Source organism: Galleria mellonella, unplaced genomic scaffold (assembly GCF_026898425.1).
Source record: "Galleria mellonella isolate WM207_F2 unplaced genomic scaffold, CSIRO_AGI_GalMel_v1 utg40, whole genome shotgun sequence".
Classification (NCBI taxonomy): Eukaryota; Metazoa; Arthropoda; class Insecta; order Lepidoptera; family Pyralidae; genus Galleria; species Galleria mellonella.
In genome coordinates this window covers 1,956,681-1,978,405 of record NW_026442094.1, presented here as the reverse complement: position 1 = coordinate 1,978,405, position 21,725 = coordinate 1,956,681, and the positions used below count along the sequence as shown (strand labels likewise).

The 21,725-nt window shown below is 32.7% G+C and overlaps 3 protein-coding genes across 3 annotated transcripts; 1 reads left to right on the top strand and 2 right to left on the bottom strand.

Moving 5' to 3' along the window:
* Positions 1–399: 399 nt before the first annotated feature.
* LOC113520311 (V-type proton ATPase subunit E) lies at positions 400–4,789 on the top strand. The gene is made up of 5 exons (XM_026905613.3): positions 400–570; positions 747–922; positions 2,490–2,658; positions 3,024–3,218; positions 3,774–4,789. Exons 1-5 carry the CDS (start codon positions 538–540, stop codon positions 3,879–3,881), a joined length of 681 nt encoding a protein of 226 aa, XP_026761414.2. The 5' UTR covers positions 400–537; the 3' UTR covers positions 3,882–4,789.
* An 85-nt stretch (positions 4,790–4,874) lies between these two features.
* Positions 4,875–17,433, bottom strand: LOC113520247 (glutamate [NMDA] receptor subunit 1). The gene is made up of 17 exons (XM_052898037.1): positions 17,251–17,433; positions 16,488–16,654; positions 15,966–16,088; positions 15,509–15,780; positions 14,981–15,133; positions 14,109–14,282; positions 13,387–13,648; positions 12,706–12,807; positions 12,049–12,163; positions 11,205–11,372; positions 10,757–10,881; positions 10,103–10,337; positions 9,414–9,562; positions 8,403–8,560; positions 7,571–7,743; positions 6,711–6,964; positions 4,875–5,960 (listed from the first exon to the last, which is right to left on the bottom strand). The coding sequence occupies exons 2-17, from the start codon at positions 16,641–16,643 to the stop codon at positions 5,781–5,783; spliced, it is 2,799 nt and encodes a 932-aa protein (XP_052753997.1). The 5' UTR covers positions 16,644–16,654; positions 17,251–17,433; the 3' UTR covers positions 4,875–5,780.
* Positions 17,434–18,075: 642 nt separating this feature from the next.
* On the bottom strand, positions 18,076–21,113 carry LOC113520245 (uncharacterized). Its single transcript, XM_026905519.3, has 5 exons — positions 20,891–21,113; positions 20,524–20,644; positions 20,016–20,193; positions 19,050–19,243; positions 18,076–18,562 (listed from the first exon to the last, which is right to left on the bottom strand). The coding sequence occupies exons 1-5, from the start codon at positions 20,906–20,908 to the stop codon at positions 18,375–18,377; spliced, it is 699 nt and encodes a 232-aa protein (XP_026761320.1). The 5' UTR covers positions 20,909–21,113; the 3' UTR covers positions 18,076–18,374.
* Between the last annotated feature and the right edge of the window lie 612 nt (positions 21,114–21,725).

Here is a 21,725-nt window from a genome sequence, read left to right as displayed (position 1 = left end):
ACATGCTGCGTATTAATTATAGTGTCGCTTTCAAAAATTGAAAACTTTATAATGCTTTTACTTCAGTTTTGCAGACGTAGGCATCTCTTTACAATAATAAAGTTATGTTAATAATATACGTTAAATAGGTAAAAGACGGTATGTGCCTATTAATACACTTTATATTTTCTAAAAAAAGTTGTTATAAAGATACAATTTTGTTATATTTTTAAAATTTTGTAACAAGAATTAGATAATTAAAAATATTTTACTAATCCATATTGAAATGCGATTGATTTGCTAAAAAAATACTAATCAATAAAAAGAATTATAAAACGCTGCTTTTAGTTTTTACTACATTCCAATTGGAATAGACAAAATATCTATGAAGGACTTTGGGACGAAATAATATTTTTTGGCAACACTGGGATCATATGATTGTTCAATGAAGGTGCACGTCTGATAGGCGTCGTCTTACTTCTTCAAGCCAGTTTTTAATTTTCTGGCTCAATATCGGTTGTTTTACGTGTTAGTGGTGTTAAATTATAACTATCAGCCATGGCGCTCAGCGATGCAGATGTTCAAAAACAGGTATGTACAACAGTTAAATGGAATGTTACAAATGCTACACTACATGATTTTGTCAAGATGATTGATCGAGACTGCTTCTATTTCATCTAATTCTTATTCTTGGATGAACGAGTAAACTATGTATTCCCATTTGAATAACAGCTTTTTCATTGAAATGGCATATTTTTGTTTAACAGATCAAGCAAATGATGGGCTTCATCGAGCAAGAAGCCAACGAAAAAGTCGAAGAAATCGACGCAAAGGCTGAAGAAGAGTTCAATATTGAAAAGGGTCGTTTGGTCCAACAGCAACGTCTCAAGATCATGGAGTTCTATGAAAAGAAAGAGAAACAAGTTGAACTCCAGAAAAAGATGTATGTCTCATTTAAAGAATACCTATAACTGGTTGCCCTCGTGACATAATTTTATTATTTTGTAATACCATTGATTATATTGCAAACAGAATATGGCATAGAGGTACTTATGACCTAATTGAGAATCATGTGTCAACTATCAAACTGATCTTATGACTATAACCTCTAATGTTTAACACATTATCATGATTTTATATACATAAGTATCAGTTCTAAACAGTCCAAATAAGTATCACATATAAATAGTATAATTTCTTTTATAAATCATATAATAAGAATACCAAATACACATGTTCAGTATTTTCATAGGCATCATGAAATATATATCATTTTCAATACTTTATTGAAACAAAATGTTTTTAAAGACTGTTCTTTTTATGAATTTAAAATAATAAATTTAAATACTTCATTCATTGCTTAGTTATCATAAATGTAGTCACATGATTTATTACATTATATCTTTTTTAAAGTTCACTCTACAGTGTTAATTCTGCATGTGTCAATTGTGTATAAGTACCTCTATGTTTATGTTATTTTATTTCTATAGATTTAATTATTTTTTATTTTAATTGAATATTGATGAACACATAATAGCAATATTTTTATAAATCTTATTTTTAATTATATCTTATTTGTAGAAGACAAGATGCATAATTATTATTCAGTGTAGACTCTCATTTAGACATAACAGAGTATTATATTTCTATAATATTTCTGAATGATTTGATAAAAATGATTACATAATTGTTATCTTTAGATAAGACTAAAATTGTTCTTATCTTGTTTAAAAAAATACTATATTTTACTCAGTGTTTGGAAAAGATACAATTTAGAGCATATTTATTTTTTCATTACTCCTATTAAATATAGAAGTATCGACAAAATATTTAAATTGTATTCTTTGATAAAGTAGTAATATTCTATCTTGTTTACCATCACCAGAGAATTAATCAGAAATTAAAATTGACACACTATCATTATCCAAAAATTGGCAAGCAGATGTTTGTAATAGGGTTAGCAATGCACTACTAAATCACTTATAATTAATTCCCACATCTATTATTATCATAAAAGGTTAAATGTTAGAAAATCACACTGGTTGTTTTTTCTTAAACTAATTCTAGTTTAATAAACAGCTAGACAAAAATTTTAAATGTTGGCACTTTCAAATAAATAATAAAACGAATGGATAAAAAAATTGTACTAGAAGAATTAAGTCAATGATCTGCTTAGCACAAAATAGTATGCTTCTAACATTAGTGTTATAACATTGGTGCTCTTCATAGTCTCTGGTACTTATATTAATATGTCTATATAGATTCCAATATAAAGTGCCCTCCTCCATTGCTTGCTCTAATGTTTAATTTAAATATACTTTAACAAATTCCTAGTATCAATATGCAACAACAAAATCAATGAATTGCCTTGAAACTACTACCTCATCTAGAGTTGCAGTTGTGCATGATATGTATCTTATTTCTTTGTAGTAATTAATCACTTAAAATTTAGTATTTTAGTATTATTGATTATGTAAAGCCCCATTTTAAAAGTAATTTATTTGATACAGTCAATCATCGAACATGCTGAACCAAGCTCGTCTAAAGGTGCTGAAAGTACGTGAAGACCATGTACGCAATGTACTGGATGAAGCACGCAAGCGCCTGGCTGAGGTGCCCAAGGACACCAAACTGTATTCAGATCTGCTTGTTACACTCATTGTACAAGCTCTGTTCCAGGTAATTAGTGGTTTTTCACATATTACTTAATCTTTTGTAAACAAAATAATAATTACTCACAGTTACTTTTATGGTTTGTAATAACAAGTAATGTTATGACAGGAGATACACTATTTATGTGTCATTGAACCTTTATTCTATTCATGAAACAGATCTTAGTCGAGTTAGTCTTCATGAATTGATAGTCAATGTCCAACTACTAAAATGTTGCAATTAATTTAGTTTAGATCAATTTTGTATATGATTTTTTTATAATTGTATTGGCGATCTTATGTTTATTTTTTAATTGTATTAAATTTATTGACAAACATATTATGACATTATTAACTTAGCAACAAATATTAGTTTAAAAAAAATTCTTGCAGTTGGTGGAGCCTGCAGTGACTATCCGAGTCCGACAGGCAGACAAGAGTTTAGTAGAGTCACTGCTTGGCCGTGCCCAACAAGACTATAAGGCTAAGATTAAGAAGGATGTTCAGCTCAAAGTGGATACTGAAGCTTACCTGCCAGCAGACACCTGCGGTGGTATCGAGCTTATCGCCGCCAGAGGACGTATTAAGGTGAGTTATATGATTAACAATAAAATTTTAATGAGTTAGTATTAAAATAGAATATGTATCATGTCTTATTTTCAATTCTTAGGAATGGTAAAACATGGGGGACTACCACAGCAATACATTTTATTACTATATTTACATTTAAACATAATTTACATTTACAAAATGTTAATACTATATCTACATATGTGTATGACAATATTTAATATTAATATTTATAGGGGCAGTTATCATTGGCAGTCGACTTGTTTGTGTAACCATTAGTATAACTAAACATTAGAATTTTTACTATCTATTTTCGAGATGAGTCACACACTGTTTTCATATTTTTATATTGCAATCACCCACATTGTGTTTGTCATTTATTGCATTATCTGCAAAATAGTGTTCAGTCTATGTGAATTCAAATAAAATTATTTCTATGTTTATCATTGAATACTATCCATCTCTCTACCAATTAGTATAAAATTTATTCAGCCTTATCAAATTATAAATCAGTAGTTTAGAACTTAAATGATTGTTATTAAATAATGATAACATTGTCATGATTCATTACAGATCAGCAACACCCTGGAGTCACGCCTGGAGTTGATAGCCCAGCAGCTGTTGCCCGAAATACGTACCGCCCTGTTCGGACGTAACCCTAACCGTAAATTCGCCGATTAAGCGTATAGCGGTGACTTTATACACACACTTGTTATTACTAACAATTATTTAAAATCGTAATATCTAGTGTTACAATAATATTATAATTAGTGTTTTCCTTTTGCCTAATTAATTATATTATAATAATGCGTACAATTTTATCGCTGTTTAGAATGTATACTGCTGAATGGTCCCGTTAAGTCGCCAGAAAATGTATAATTATGTGTGATCATGTTTCTGATTTCTGGTGTCAGTGTGTATATTCAATTTTATATTAATATTACCCTTTACTCTAACTGTACGAGAAGTTTCGCCGGCTAAAACTAACTAAATGATATTTTATTATTACAATTCATTCACTTAACACGCTGTAATATCTATTTAGAGGACGTAGTTTATAGGATTTCGAAAAGATTTAATTAAGACAATGTTACCATTTTACTAGGTAATGAAATAGATATTGGATAATTGATACTGATAAGAGTTAATACGTCATCCCAGCTTCGTTCGACTCGCAGTATTGTAGCACAAACCACAACGGCACTATGTAATGGTTGATGAAATATATCTGTATGTTAAAATGTTTAATGTAATACCCACCCTCCTGTTATAAATGTTGTTATTAAATTTCATTTGCGCTTCATGTTATTCGCTATAAGGAATCATTGGAGGCTGCAAGGTTCTGGGGTGATGGCAGCATCCCATGCTGTTTTCACTTAAATCGAAACAAAGATTTGACTGAACGCAGTGTGGTATCACATTAGAACCTTCCAGTTGACAAGATATTCCTTTTTGTTCCAACAATCCTGGCAATGTAATATTTAGATTTGTTTTTTCAGGAGCACCATAGCTCTTAAATAGGATATTAATATAATTCGCATATGGCACTGTTCAAATTCTTATGTACATAAATATATAGATGTGTTAAATATCGGTCTTTTATTAATGTGATATCCCATATTAGGCACCTTGTATATAAATCAGTTATTAAAAATCGATTATATTAAAACTACTAAAAATAAACAATAATATAATTTTTATTTTCTCAAACAGACAATTCGATTTCTGTAAAGAATATAATCGAACAACAATCATAGAAAACATCAAACCTGCTTTGTTTCAGTGCACCTCACTTTATATAATAATAAGATTATTTACTAATGATAATTTATATAAAATCTAACAAAAATGTACATATTTGCAATATTTGACAATTAATATAAAAAAAAACTAATGTTTATAAAATATAATAAAATCAAATATAATAAATTATTGTATAAATACATTTCATTAGCTGATTATCAACTCACAGCCTAAACCAATGGAATTACAAACATGACAGTTTGAATTTACTCTTGCGTTCTTAGTACAACGTAGATATTTATTCATAAATTTCAGAAATTTGAACAAGTATGAGAAATAATCGTACCCACGCGGGTGTAATTGCTGTAAACAGCCTATTTCTCTATTTACTATAATCAGTACCTATAACGAATTACTACTACCTATTGGTGTTCAAATATTATTTATTACACTGCAAAGATCCCTTTTAATTGACTAACAGCATGACATATTAATAGGATCTTGTTGAAAACCTCAAACTGTACAAACACAAACAAAACATTCTGCAATTATGGCATAGACACGCCAGCCACGTGATAAAACATCCAAACCACAAATGCAGAAGGTAATTTTTCAAAATCTTATTATAATTACATTTCAATTACTTAGGTTATAAATTTTCGTCTAGCTGAAGTAAATATTTAAAAGGAAACAAAAGGACTACTTAATTCCCTTGGCAAAAAACAGATTTTTTTATAGTTTAAATTTAAAATAATAAATTAACCACTGGTTATATTACACAGCGCCATCTAGACGTAATGATAGTAGTAATAAACGTAATACAACGATAAAATAAAATTAAACAACCAGGTGAGATACGTCAGGCGTGTACGCTGGTAAATAGCGTGGTACACGGGGTTCGTCGCGTCGCCGTGCACCTCTGTCCACTGCCAGACTGATGCTTCCAGCTTCCTTTACTCCATTGGATTTGACGCGCCTCTGCGACGGCAATAAGGAGGCTCGCAACGACTTGCGTTTCTGAAATTAACTAATATTTAGTACCCATAATTCGAGTTCATAATTGTATGAAACTAGATACATGCAGTATGCTTGGTGCAGGAGGGGAGCGAAGCAATAATATAGGGCATTGCATGTCATATCTGTTGCGCGCATTCAATATATCTAAGTTAAAATTGGTGTTTTGAAACGTAAGAAAATAGGTAGGTTGGTTGTCTACTCTAGGTGAAATGCAGGTATTTGTTTTAGAGACATCCGCTAAGCTTTTGGAGTTTCGATTCTTCAATCTTAAGATAGATATGTATCAAATCTACTTACTTTGATAATCTAACTTCTAATTGTTTTCTCTATAGATAAATTTTATAAAGAAATAATGTCGGTCACCTTTTATATAAGTAGGTAATTTAGGATGTCTGTAACACCGTGCTGGGGGAAAAATCAGCAAAGCATTTCATTGGTATTCATATCAAGAATTTAAAAATATGTATAATGTTGAAGTAAGTACTTAAGTAATTTTTTTTTAAATCTCAAAATCCGATATTGCCCAACGAAACACAAACAAGCAGGGTGATTTTGTGATGGAAATTAAGAATATAATGAACATGAAACGTATTTATTTTAGATAAATATTTTCAATATTAAATATTGGTCTATAATAACGCTTTTAACCTACTATGGTTAAATATAGGGGCGAACACAAATTTATATTTTGCTTTCTATTTGATGTTTGATGTTGGCGTAGTTATCCGCTATGGCCTCAGCTTTTTTTACCTCAACGCAACCACGCCACCTGTCGGCCGCGTGCCGCGCAATCTCCATCCTCTTTTGCTTCCGTATCTGATGTCGTTTATAGACCACCTCTATAACTATAAGCACTATCCCTCCGATAATGCCCGCCAACACTAGAATGAACACGCCCGCCATGTTCTTTAGACCTAAAGTGTTCGGGGTTTTCTCATTCTCTTCACAATTCAGCATGTTGTTCCGTAGAATCCACTTGTTGTCCAGGCTCTCCATAACTCCACCTATGGATAAAATTTAATTACACAATATAATTAAGATTTTGTTCCACAAAAAAATGCTGATTTCAATCGTTCCAAAACTAGTAATTTTGAATTTAAAACTAAACAACTAAATAGACTTTCATAACATTTCTATAGTTATAAAAAAGGCCATTCTTTCCTTTCCCGTGAATATCGTAAGAATCGACTAAGAGAGGGCGAGGGATAGGCAGCAGCGTCCCTCTTAAAACATCTCCAAAGCCTAACTGCAGTTGCCAACCCGCCTGCCAAGCGTGGCAACTACTGGCAAAACCCTCCGAAGGGGGAGGCTTATGTTCAGCAGTGGACAGTTAAAGACTGATATATGATGATGATGATAGCATTGAGCTCATTTCTCAATTTAGGTAGTCATTACAGAAAACTCTTGAAACCGACTTTATTAAAAACTTTATGTAATAGTTATGTAATTTATGTAATAATAATAATTTATGTAACAATAGAAACACCTACTATGGTGAACAAATTATATTTGTGATTATAGTTAATTGTGATAATAAACTATGGCAACAATAATATATAATACAATTATTTAAAGATTTCACGAAGTATTTATAGGAATATACTACTTACTTTCATGGAAATCCAATATAGCTAATGTGACCAAATCCGCCCATGGAGAACCCTTTTGTAGGCCAACACCATAACCGGACCGACCGAACAATTCTCCGGCAGTAACGAGCTCACAATCTTGTGCGGCTTCGAATTCTAATCGTGATGAGTCCCAAATAAATGCCATCAACTTGCTGAAACGATAATAACGGACAAAAAATAGAACAATTTTCTTCTACTAATGGGCCAATTTTGATTTTTAACTGCGAAATTTATGAAGCGAGGTGCTTGTACTGTACTCATCAATCATCAAGTACCGTCTATCTATTGATGATTGCCGCAGTGATGGGCACGTGATTTTGGGTAAATGAAGTCCCAGGTTTGATTCCCGGTTAGACCAATGTAGGAAACGAACTTTTCTAAATTGGCTCGGGTCTGGGTTATGTCATCCAGATAATGATTGCGAGGACCAGGCTATTAATATGATTGTGTGGCACTTATTATTTTTTTTCCCCTTTTATATATATATATATATATATATATATATATATATATATATATATATATATATATATATTTAAGACAATGGTTAAGCTAAATGCTATTATTAATAATAATAATTCTTTAATTAATTAGGCCGAGAGATGGGCAGCAGCGTGTCTCTTAAAACATCTCTAAAAGCCTAACAGCGGTTGCCGACCCGCTTGCCAAGCGTGGCTACTACCTACTGGCAAAACTTTCCTTTTGGGGAAGGCTTATGTCCAGCAGTGGACAGTTAACGGCAAGAAAATAAAGGTACAATATACTATAGGCAGCTTAAGAACGTCAAATATTAAATAACATAATAATCTACCCATTTTTCACATCTTCAATAGCTTGTTCAGCATTATCGTAGTTATTAGCTTCCATTGTTCGATACATATTAGAAAGTTCCACCTGTCTTCTAAAATACATGTCCACGGCAGATCCTTTCACTGTTGCACAGGTGAGGTTTTCCATTGTATTACGTAACTGGAAATTATAAAGCTGTTGTAGGTACTATTCTTTTTTTATACCACTGAGGTGGCAAACAAGCATACAGCCCACCTGATGATAAGTGGTTACCTTGTATGCCTATGAACACCTGCAATACCAGAGGTATTACATGCGCGTTGCCGACCCTGAGGAAACCTCTTTACCCCCTTTTTGAAGAACCCCATGCTGTAGTCTCTTGGGAAATCCTCGGCAGGGACCTCATTCTACAATCTGAGTGTTCGTGGGAGGAAACATCTCTAAAACCGCGCAGTATGCGACCATTGAGGCTGTAAGACATGAGGATGAACTCCCTGTCGATGGCGAGCTGTACGATGGTAAAAAGTGGCTGTGGGCATCATATTGAACAATTCCTCTGAGCACAATCCATTGTACAGGCGGTAGAACACGCAGAGTGAGGCAAAATCTCTCCTAAGACAAATAATAATTGTCTTGCCACTTCGTACATGAGCTATATCAAATCCAACATAACTTCATGTCATCTACGCCCATAGGTTTCAAACTACAAGTACCTTTCTCTCAATTACCTGTCCCGTTAAATTGATTTGATTGTTTAACGTTCTATTATTATTTTATCTTCAAGTACATCACATACCAACTTTTCGTATTTTGCAATTTTTATACACTAATAAAACTAATATAATCCACAAATCGCAACTGACAATCTGGTGTTGCACATTTTTTTTATAATCATTTTTTTTATAATTTTTTTGTATAATATAATAATGTAATCAACTACTGCTATCTCAAAGAGTACATAAGCACACCGTTTAGGCCCAACCGTTTATGACATTGGCTTTATAAAAAATTACGAATACGTATTTACACATACCCTGGCGTCATTGATCCCTGTAAGTTTGGTCTTTGGTCTCTCGAGCACAAGGAAAGCAGCCAAATTGGCAGTATATGAGGCTACGATGATCATCGCAAACCCAGCCCATACCATCCCCAATACTCTTGCTGAAAAACTACGTGGTGTTCCTAGAAAAAATGTCTATTACAATAGGAGTCTAATTTTTTATATCCGATAATATTATAATCAATAAGTACTTATACGTATACCTAAATTGTTTTAATAGTTATCTTAGGTATTTTTCTGAAATTCTGTCTAAAAGGTGCTTATTAAGGTTATAACATTACAGTGTATTGTTAATGCCTTCGTATAATAATTTATTCCTCTATAAATACTTTGAAGTTTGGATTTCTCTGTCCACCGCGTAAAATAGAAGTGACATAATAATTATAACACCTAGATTGTAAACAGCGATTTTATGCATTGAACGACCTATGCTAATAGTATTCAATGATGTGGAATTAGTGAAGGATAAAACGATAAGAATGAAGTTAAGTCAATGGGCCCATAATTGCAAATTTACAATAGAGAAATTAACCGAAATGGTTTTCAGGGATTACTGCGTGGACATCAGTCCAACAGGATACATTGATAGTAATTAATCTTCATATTCCTAACAATCAGTTTTTTCTAGTGAACTAAAGATTTTTCTCGTAATATTGACTTACCTTCACCAATACCACTGTTTAAGAGCACGCCCCATGCGAACCAAATTGCACTGGAAAGGTTCAAAGCATCTTCTTCAGTGCCGTCTATATTAGCAAGCTTAAACCTTCCGAATGGAGAGAATCGATCCAAAAGATACAACACCAGCGCAACCACATGTACTGACACCATTACTAGAATCCATAGGGTGTTTGAAAACGGTTGCAGAAACGACACCAAGGTTGATGAACGGGATGGCTGTTGATCAAGTAAATATATTAATAAATAAAATATATATTTTAAGCTGCATTTTACACATATTATATTTTAACTGTAAGAGTAATGCTTATGCCATTGCACCTCATAATTAAAGGTCCCGGAAATTTCCAAATTGATTGAGCATTCTCGTCAAAAATACACGTACTTCAGTTAATTCAGTATTCTTATAATTAAAATCACAGAGTAGATACACTCCGTGATTAAAATATAATTTTCACATACATTAATATACCATTATTAGAAGATATAACACAATATACTGTACAACACACATGGTATAACACATACGGAGCTAAAGTCTGTAGGTAAGCTGATAAGAAACCCACATCCCAAAATGCTTCAAATAGAATGTTATAAAATGTTAGCAAACACAAACAACAATCTTTTAACAATCGTACCTTTTTCTCCAGAATGGTGATACCTTGGTATTTAAATGGCTTGCTAAACTCTATAAATTCTGCTCGCTCTGGATTTATTGTTAAAGGGGCTACAATCATATCTGCTCGCTCATAAACCAGTTCTCCTAAAGAAATAAAAGCAAAGAAACGTTGTTTAAATTATATGTTGTAACACTACAAAATGTAGGTACCATGCCACGGCAAATAGTATACGAGTAAAATATTGTTAAAACGGCAAGATAGTTGCGGATTAAAATTTTTATATATGCAATCAAATTCATGTAAAATCGTATCTACTTTTTCATCCCGTTTATTATATCTGTTTTATTTTTGTTTACAGTCTACGCATTAATAGCAACGTTAAAAATACATGCCAAGTGCATAGAAAAGAATCTTGTTAAAATCAAGTCGGTTTATAAATTAACTCCTAGGTTAAAATTCGCCTTACCAATTAATCCCGTCCATTCTTTCTTGGCACCAGGTGTTGAAAAATTGCGTATTACGTAATTTCCAAACTGTCCATCCGGAGATAGAGCTAATGAGTATGTAAAGTTGATAACTTTCGCTAAATTGTTTAACAGATCCATACAAAACCCCTTACAGCAGTAAAGTTGACCTACAACATGTTCGCAATATAAGAACAACAGTTGATTGATAAAAAAAATTGCAGTTGTGTTGGTTGAGCTTTAAAGCTAAGATGTAACAAATAAATGAACTTAATTTCACGTTTATAATATTACTGTTGCCTATAAGTTTGCAGGTGTGGTATCGTGTTTTTCCTTTATGTTAAAATTTTCAAAATATTTTCTCAGAACCGATATTCCAAATTTCAACTTTTTAGACTTAGAAGCTTTGGTTGTGCATTGATATGTCAGCCAGGACAAACAATTTACAGAGGAATAACACCTGATTCCTCAGGAAAGGCAACGCATGGAAGGTATCATAGGCGAAACAGCATACTCTGTTATATCCATGGTACTGCTCATGTCTATAGGTGACGGTCACCATCAGGTGGGCCGTCAGCTTGTGTGTCATTCTAAGTTGTATAAAAAAATTATAAGTATTGGACATTACATTGAAAATTGCATTGAACATAACATACTTTATATATATAAAAATCCTATATTCTATGATGTATTAAATTTCAATCAAATCCGTTTAGTAATCTTTGCATGGAAGAGTAAAAAACGTTCATTTTTAGATCTATTCTTTCAAACTTTTACATTTATAAAAACAGTAAGATTAAGGATAATTTCCGGAAAAATATAATGGATTAAAAAATTAAAGACTACCAAAGTCGTCACTTGCGTTGTAATGGGGGCAGAGAATTTCTTCTTCGGCAATACAATCAGTTTCAGATTCCACTCTTCGGGCGTATACAAACGGTTTCTCCTCTATAGTCAATACCTAAAGTAATAAAGTCCAATTAATTTATTTTTTTATTATTTAAGAGTTTTCGCTTGTCAAAACAATTAATTGATATAATAACAATTAGCTGAGATACACGGTAAAATCGAAGATTCCTCCTACCAGTGAAACTAAACATGTTTTACAGGTCGAAAAACGATAAAAAATTTAAAGATTTCATATGAAGACAACTAGACGCGTGGTGTTCGCATGGGGGGGAAGAAATATTTGTATCTATACAAGTGATTTCTATTTCGTTCTGTACATATAATAAAAGAAATAAAAAAAGCTAGTTTTATTATTAAAGAATTATTATTGCTATCTATATGCTGCAACTATTATATTATATTATCAGTGCCGTAGCGCATATATAAAGTCAACAAAATAGACATATACAGGTTTTTTCACAGATCAGCCAATTTTCTTTTGGTCTTACATTATTTGTTGTAACTTAGAAGAGCCTTTAATTTATTTTATAATTAATAGGGAACCTAAAGTCAGTAAGATTTAAAATTTTACAAAAAAGACACTCATTAACTTACCTTTAAGTGAGTAGGAATCATAAAACCTTCGGGCTTAGTTGGACTACGACCCATCCATATAATCTCGTGTTCTTTTAGTTCCAGTCGCATCTTTTTTGTTTCCTATAAATATATAATTTATTACTTGTAACGTAACTTCCTTACTTATTATTTATTTATTATTATCACTGAAACTTCATTATTCTAATGTTCATGACTATAATCTTAGTTAGAATGTTGGATAGATTATAACTAAATGGTTAAACTATTTTAGAAAATAGGTATTATTTCGTCAGATTTAAAATCGAACCGACACATTTTATATAAAACAACGTGCTACTCGTATACTGTGCCTATTACTTTTTCTACTTTAACTTTATATCTCATTTCGTACACGTTCTTAACTCATAAAATTCTTAGAAAGGTACTTAATTTGGTTAACCTTATTTATATAATTCAATCATAATAATCATAATACTTATTTTAATTACGATTCTTAATTCCCGTACAGACCCAAAACATTTATAAATTAGTTGTGATAAAAATATTATTATTATAATATATAAACCGTATTCCAATATTGTGCGATTAAAAAATTTCGAAGCCAACATTAGTTAGCAAACTTCCCAACGGTAGCATAATTAAAGCTAAGGTATCGATATAAGCTGATACAATACAAATAGATGTGAAAAATGGACTAGCCTTTGAATAAAAGTATTTCCCAACAGCAACATGTTCTCCTTGTGCTCGAACATTGACCATGTCATATTCAGCGTGGACTCTATCCCCGTGATCGTCGAATGCTACGTGACCGGTGGCGCCGTTTTCCAAACTCTGCCTTCTTATGTAATCGAACAGAAGCCGGCCAGTTGTCCAAATAGATCCCGAGTTGTCACAATCAGACGGTGGTGCACTAATTTCTTCGGTAGTATTCATATCTCTAATGGCTGATGCTAAGACGTAACTGTCAGAAAACAATAAACATGTCTAGTAAAAGTAGTAAAAGTAAATAGGTAAAAAGAATTCCAAATGATATTATATGCCTAATCCAGTTACCCTTATGTTTATATTTCTGATGAAGAATAACAGGAAAACATCATTATAATCTATTTTAAATACACTATTGGGACTTAACGCGACGCAAATGCAGATAAATAGTACCTATATATCTAATTTTTATAGTCGACATTGTGGCATGGATTGCACCAGGTCGTGGTCGTAATATTTCTCGTAATATGATCTTTTTTCTCTTCTTTGGAAGCGATTTGTGTCAACCTGTATGGGTTGTTAAGGATGGGAATACTATGTTTAGCTTGACCTATATGCATATTCAATGGATTACTTAAAATGATAATAATATGATGATGGACATTTTGTTCATTAACGTAACTAAGAATATCTAAAGATCTTATTAATAAACTCACATAGAGTCCTGGATATGAGCATGTTCGTTCGTAGCGTTAACAAGACGCAGTCCAAGGAGTCCTTCGGGAGCATTCGCTGCATCTAAAGCTTGCTCCGTCACCATCCACACATAGCCAGCAGTTGTCATATTTAAAAATGTTGCATCTCTAAATATTATTTCGGCATCTGTTTTGCTGTAATAGAATAAAATAATAAAATAAGTTTACATTCTTATACAAACAAGTAAAAGGAAAAACCAGAAAATAACTATCTGAGGGGAAAACAACATACCGATATTCGGGCTAAAAGGTCAGAAAGAAAGCCTTTGGGATACTGCTGTTCCTATCTACACCTTACGTGGCGATTAGACTAAGATTGCTCATGCAATCTTGCGTGCTGATTATACAAAAACTTTAAGATAAGTCGCGTGAAAAAGAAACAACACGAATTTATCTTAATAAGGAGCGAAGTAGGTATTTATTATCAGTGTTTACAATCTTTGGAGTATCATTTAAATAGAAAAGCTGGATTTCGTAGAATGATACCCTACTAGATGGAGTGAGGATCTCGATGCCTTCCAGGAAGACAGTGATAGACACATGTATGTGACTCAGCATCGTACCTTTATCTAAAGGTAACTAAAGTTTGTGAATACATAGTACTAGGCAGAAAGGATGATAATGATAACAAGTCGTTCTTTTATTCTCGCCTGACAATTATTATTATTTACTTATATTTTAAATCTGAATATATAACGATGATTCATTATATGAAATTGACTTATGTATGTAAATTAGTATGTCATACAGACTAAACATGTCGAACAAAATTATATTGTTAACATTTGCACGCATGTTTCTCACATAAATTTTGAATCTCGAATGTTCCTCACCTTGCATACATAAGAAACACCCTTGCTTGGGCACCTTTGACATCCATTAATTTATCGCTGAATGAATCCAATCCTGGTTCAAACTCAATTACCTGCTCAACCACAACTTTGCGATCAACATCATCGTGCATACTCTGGGATGTAGTTTGAAACCTATATGAGGAATTGATTTATTATTATTTTTTTATATTTACCTGCTTAAAAAATAGGTAATCGTATGTAATGTATGTATGGTGGCGTGCATTTACGATAGTAAAATATATAGCTTCTCTCTGTTTTAATAACTGATATTAAAAATGTGAAAGTCCAGAACGCTTAGCTCTTCAGACGATGACAGTAACCGTCTATAGAAATATATGCTTTTTGCCACCTTTGTGATATGAAAAAATCAAATTACCTTGTTACAGTTTTGCCGTTTTATCTCACATATAAAATTGTCTATGAGTTACATTTATGTCAAGTTACAAAACGAGCTAGATCAGAAGTTTTCGTGTATAATGAATGCAATATAGAAACTACAGGACTTACCGCCCCAGAATAGCGCGGCCATCTGTATCTGAGCTATGAATAACAATTACTTTCATGTAATTAAAATGTTTCAGTACATCAACCCACACATCCGCTTGGTGAGAGTAAGGTGGTACTGTACGCAAAAATGAGACGTGTATATTTTTATCAGAAAACGCAGAATCCCTTGACGATATTCCAATAACTGGGATATGATAAAAGCCACTTGTATAGGATACCGCTGCCGGTGACAGATCACCAATGAGGGGATGAGATACGACAACCGCGTAAATCTGAGAAAAAAATTATAAGATTAATAATAATATCGTATTTATTATACGTAGGTTTACATTAACTCTGAAGTAAAGTTAGTTCCACAAACTGACTATGACTTAGACACAGAAAAATAGAAGAAAACAATAGACAATTTAATTTATAACGTTAGTTATAATTACAGATGCATAATATATAAACTTACTCGATGTGCGATGAGGTCTTTGCAAACATTCAATGCAGTTTTTATAGGATTTGGATCCATCAATATTGAATAATCATGATAAGTAACTCCGCGAGGCACATATTGATCTTTAAAGTTCAATTTCTGAAAGCAATTAAAAAATAATATCTAATAAAATATAATTTATTTTTTGTTTTTTTTTTTTTATACGTGCCTAATAAATTGTGAAAGTTACAAACTTTGATAAAAGATTTATTTTACAGACATGCTGAAATGGCTGATCGAATTTGATTGTACTTTAGTACACAAACGTATCCTTGATATTATTATATATTATTACAAAAAAAATGTTTTTAACTCGAATCGTAGATCTATTACATTATTAATAAATGAGCAATATTTCGCTGCTAATGTTATAAGGTAGGCATTTCTTGTTTTGTTTCAACCTTTAATCTCATGCATGCACCCCTTTTTAAGATGACTTGAACTCACTATGAACTAGTTTACTCGACAAATGGAACAAAAGTGAAAGAATAAACTTACAGAAATTGTATCTTTGAAGAATGCGATAGATTCGTTGCTAGAAAGGACTCCTCCTACATTATAATACGTAGGGTTCGAGAAACGACGTCTGTCGATTTCTGCCGAAGCTAGTTGACCGTAACAGCAAATCACGAAGAGAATGACTGTGTACGACATTATCTTGGCCTCTAATAAAAAACAAAATTATGAACAGCAATAAAAGTAGTTATTTATATATAAAAATATTGGATGTTTTTTCTCTAAATCTAACCTATGTCTACTTATACACCAAAGACCTATCTAAATCTGTTTATCATTTACAGTCATCTGCACGTTATGTGATCGGTCAATGAATAAAAGAAAACCAATTTCGAACAAAATTGTAAACAAGTAGTATATAGGCAGGTACTTAGATAGACCTAGATGGAATATTTTATTTTTGTGAATGGATAATAGAGTATGGATAATTTTACTTATTGTGTGAAATCAAAAATAAATAAATAACAGATGTTTTTGTTGTTTATGTCGTTGAGTAAATACCGTAAATATTATAGTGTTTTTTTTTTTTTACTATTTAAAATTATATTTTAGAGTAAGTACATTATTTATAAAATCATTAAGACCGCTTTATAGCAAATTAGCACAGTTTATGTAAACAAGGATGGAACTTTTGATTGCATATTAATATTTCAGTCACACCCCTGGCCATTTTATTCTCTTAAGGGTACGTTTGAAACCATTTAGAAACTGTCTCTAGAGCAATAGACTAATTGCGTAATCTTACCTTATGTTTTCAGCTGCATTGCCGTACTAAATGGTTATTATGATCATTGAAACTGATTTTTTTAAAGAAATATAGGCATTAACTTGGAGGACAGGTGATTTGGGATGCTGTAAAGCTGCGATAGATGGAGCCTCATCTCCCGTTAGTTATGCAATCGCGCAGGCGTAAGTTACCAATCAATTGAAGCTAGTATCTCTAAAGGTATTCAGTATTTTTTAATAAAAATATGCTACTGATAAGTAAATATATATGGATAATCTGATATAGAAAACCTAATAATAAATATTTATTTATAGTTAATAAATAAATGTTTACATATCGAATTTATTATTCATTATCGTTAAAATAGCTACCTACTTACAGTAGCATGATAATAATATGTCTCCGAATATTTATAACTTTTAAATTTAATAGTATCTAGGTACATAAGTTTACTTTCACGGCATAGGTACATATACTTACTTGCTATCTAAGCCATTATCTTATTGATAAAACAGTTGATAGTGTAAGATTAACCAGTATTTCCACACAGAACAGAGGTGTGTCGCCTAAAGAGTAAAATAAAATTTTTAATGATGTCAAAATTACATGCACTCAAAAATATTACAAAATTGTCTTCCTGCTAAGCGTGGCAACTACTGGGAATACCCCCAATGGCAAATACCAGGAGGAAATCGCCCTCCAGTCCTTTAGTTTGGGGCCGTTCCTTATGATAGTCTATGGAGGAGGCCTATGTTCATTATTGGGCAGTTAACGTCTGATACGATAATGATTATAAAATAAAATACCTTTTTCACTATAATGAAGAAACGAGAAATAATCGACTCGTCTGATAAATGTTTATCAATTTTTAGGAATCTTACGAACACCAAAAAAAAAGCAAATTAGGCATTTCTTCATATTTTATTCATAATAAAAACATAACGTGGGTACCTATATTTTCTATATTACAAATATACTTTTTATCTATTATACAAATAGATGAAGTTATAAAAAAAACTAAATAAGTATAGGTAACAATATTACACATACGTGTAGTAAGCCTAATTATAAACCAACTTTGTTGTCAGAGCCAAAAATATTGTACGTAGATTACGAAGCATTCTAAATATCAAATGTGGTTTTCAAGGCCAATTCCAAGGATTAGGGGATGGTGTCCATCCCGATGTCCAGGGTTTGGGCCAAGTGGCTTCAGGTGTGTAAACCTGAGGACGGAGAGCGGCAGCGGCGGCCGTTGCGGCGTGCTGTGCGGCGCCCGCGGCACCAGCAGCTCCTGAGCTCTGGATCACTGATAATTTCAGTGCCTCTATGTCTGGACAATAGAAAATGTAATAAATTATATGTTTATTGCTGTTGAAGAACAGTTCTGTTATTGATTATATGCGGGTTCTCTTTGCTTACTCTCTTAAAGAGGCCAGATGTATCGATAACTGCTGGAAAGTGGTAACCGTCATCTCTATAAAAACATGAATAGAACGATGATATTCATGGAATATACTATGACACCCATGATGACCTTCATACGTTACTATTCCTTTAGACTATAGTACTATGCCTAAATATATATTTAATTTTTTTTTCTGATACTTAGAATAGCATATTAATCTCATGAAAAGAGGTAACCATGGCGAATAGACATGAATAGCATCACGTATATCACTGAATACACTATGACACTAATAGATACTTCCCGAATGCAACTGCATCATTACTGGCTTGCGTAATTATTTAAAAGTGAATATGTGTGTACTCATGTTGACTTCCAAATTAATGTACTTAATTTGAAACTAGAATGTTACCAGCGTTCTGCAACCGCGCGGCTTGGTTGTGAGCGGCGCGTTGTATAGCCTTGGCGGCAGCGGCCTCACGCGCTGCTGCGATCTTCTGCGCAACAGCTGCACGAGCCTTGGCTGCGGCCAGCTGCGCCTGCGACTGCACTGCTGCCTGTGCTGCTTCCAGGGCGTGCGCGCGAGCCTGTCTTGCTGCTTCTTCGCTGTTTACACATTGGTTTATTTTTTACAAGCGGCCCGCCCCGGCTTCACACGGGTACAATGTAAAAACTTAAGTGGTTAATGTGAAGTATTGCTTACACCAGTACGAATAACTTCTTTATATTATAATATTAATAACTAATATATATAACTTTATATTATATTATATTTTTTCTACATTATTATGAGCTATATAAAAAAAAAATTACGTATTGTAATTCCTACAGTGGAGTGACTTATAATATTATTATTATATCTGTCTACATAGCCTATCAAAATTCATATAATAATATAATTTTTTTAAATACTAAAAAGCTCATTAAAAGCTTTATAATATAAATATATGTTATCGCTTACCGTAGCCCTAATAAAGCGGATCAGTTCTATCAGACATCATTTTGTAATATTTCAAAAGCTGACAGGCTTGATTTCTTTCGACTTTTAAATAATTATTATCATATTTAATATAATATAACAATAATCGTTTAAGATAACATATATTTCAACAAACTAATAAATAAAAACAATTAATAAAACAATATTATAAACTATAAGTATAAACCTTCCAATTGAATCACTCTATATATTAATAGATAATTAATAAAAATCATATTAAAATCTATTGCGTAATCTAAAAAAAATAAGCGTACAGACAGAGGGGAACCGACATTGTTTTATAATATAATATGAGAGACTAGCTATTTTCCGCTACTTTGCTCACGTGCATCAATCATTGTTTCGTCGTAAGGATACGTATATATAGAGATCATTTACCTCTTATGTGCCGCATGAGCAGCAGCGGCCTCTTTCGCACTGGCGATTCCTTGCTGTTCTAAAGCTGCATGTTTCGCTGCAGCGACTTCATGCTGCGCCGCCATCACCGCTGCAGTGGCTGCCTTTGCTGCCGCCACCGCACCGGCCACGTCCGAGTTGGTATCCGACGACCAGCCTCCTGAACATTAATGCAATAGTTTTTTTCTGGAAGGCAATTTTATACAAAGTTGACTTCTGTTAAACTTGTGTGTCTGTGATCAAGCAGTTGTGCTTGCATGGCCCTGTTTCGGTATGAATGTTTGACAGTAAAATTATAGGTTTCTGAACTACGTAGTCATGACATCTTTGTCATCAGGTGTGGCGATGCCCCGTATGTGTATCATGGACTTAATAATATATTCTGTGATATCCTTTGAGCTGTTCGTGTTTAAGGTGATGGTAACCATTCTGTTTGTCATTATAAGTTGCATAAAAACAAATAAAATAAGTATAATATTGAAAATATTACCATGTCCTTGTACAGCCGGCACCCAACCCACTGGAGGCCACGCTGGCGGTTCCCAACCCACACTCCTTTTCTCAGTGCGATTCCCGGCCGATATCACCGCAACCAAGCTGATAATTACAACCTGCATTAACAAAAAATCTTTGTTTACATACATCAAAATTGGCCTTACTGCAAAAAAACTAGTAAACTAGAATAAAGTGGCCATTACTATAAATTATATCCTGTAAGCAGCTATGTACACAAAGAGGTATGTAAATACCTACAACTGTAGATTTCAGTTACTCAAAAAAATATTGACGCAATAATATATATATATAAATTTATAGTTCATTATATTAAGTGAATAATAAAATAAATAAAATCTTACGGCGATTTTAGTAGCCATATTTTCCGCTGGTGTTTAGACTTTGCTGTTTGGTTCCAATAGAATAGTGTTGATTTATTGAAGAAATCATAACATTTTATATGGTTGAACACGGAAATTGTTATAGAAAGGGATTGCTCTGGCAGGTAGCAATATATGCCATTATTTTCTAAGAGCAAACGCTAGGTAATAGGTAATCTTTTACTATTACAAAAATATCACTAGGTACTTACTATCACTTTCATTGCACCTATCTGCTAGCTATACCTATCTACATGTGTTTGTATTGTTGTTTATTTACTTATTTAATAGATATCTTTAGCATGGAATACATGAAATGAATTTCTGTACCTACTTTAAGTAATTTTTTTATAGTTTGTTAATAAAAAGGACTTCAGTCCCCATTTATAATAATGTTATACTTTGTCAGATAAACGTTGTGATTAATTTCTAGTGATTTCACCACGACGGCGATCCAATTGATCTGACTTGGTCTTCACCTTTCATCACCTACTGGTACGTAACTAGTGTAAATCGGCAACACCTACAGACCAAGTTAGAATTTCTTTTTCATCCTATTAAATAATCTCCTGATTTAATGGTCAAATGGCATCTGCAATTTTTGTTCACGATCCAACTCCCCCCTCCCCTTCCCTTAAATATGCTTATGTCGGTAATCTTCTTATATCTAGATATCTTTAAACTTTGCCCTACCGCTATTAAATTACTAGCCACAATGACATCGACATAATATTCAGGAATTGTAATGTAGTAGTGTATCATCGGGCATTTCGGTTTATCCTGTATTGCCCATAGGTAAGCCGTTCTTACACCTATG

What these genes read in the sequence shown, in the direction of transcription:
- LOC113520311 (XM_026905613.3), top strand. Translation starts at nt 538, where the DNA reads ATGGCGCTCAGCGATGCAGATGTTCAAAAACAG. An exon ending in ATGCAGATGTTCAAAAACAG is followed by an intron (nt 571 to 746) that starts GTATGTACAACA and finishes TTTGTTTAACAG; the next exon opens with ATCAAGCAAATGATGGGCTT. An exon ending in TTGTACAAGCTCTGTTCCAG is followed by an intron (nt 2,659 to 3,023) that starts GTAATTAGTGGT and finishes AAATTCTTGCAG; the next exon opens with TTGGTGGAGCCTGCAGTGAC.
- LOC113520247 (XM_052898037.1), bottom strand. Translation starts at nt 16,643, where the DNA reads ATGTCGTACACAGTCATTCTCTTCGTGATTTGCTGTTACGGTCAACTA. An exon ending in GCTCATATCCAGGACTCTAT is followed by an intron (nt 13,649 to 14,108) that starts GTGAGTTTATTA and finishes GTTTTCTGACAG; the next exon opens with TTACGTCTTAGCATCAGCCA. An exon ending in TATATTGGATTTCCATGAAA is followed by an intron (nt 6,965 to 7,570) that starts GTAAGTAGTATA and finishes TTTTATCCATAG; the next exon opens with GTGGAGTTATGGAGAGCCTG.
- LOC113520245 (XM_026905519.3), bottom strand. An exon ending in GCCGGCTGTACAAGGACATG is followed by an intron (nt 20,194 to 20,523) that starts GTAATATTTTCA and finishes ATTAATGTTCAG; the next exon opens with GAGGCTGGTCGTCGGATACC. An exon ending in CGCGCGGTTGCAGAACGCTG is followed by an intron (nt 18,563 to 19,049) that starts GTAACATTCTAG and finishes TCTATTGTCCAG; the next exon opens with ACATAGAGGCACTGAAATTA.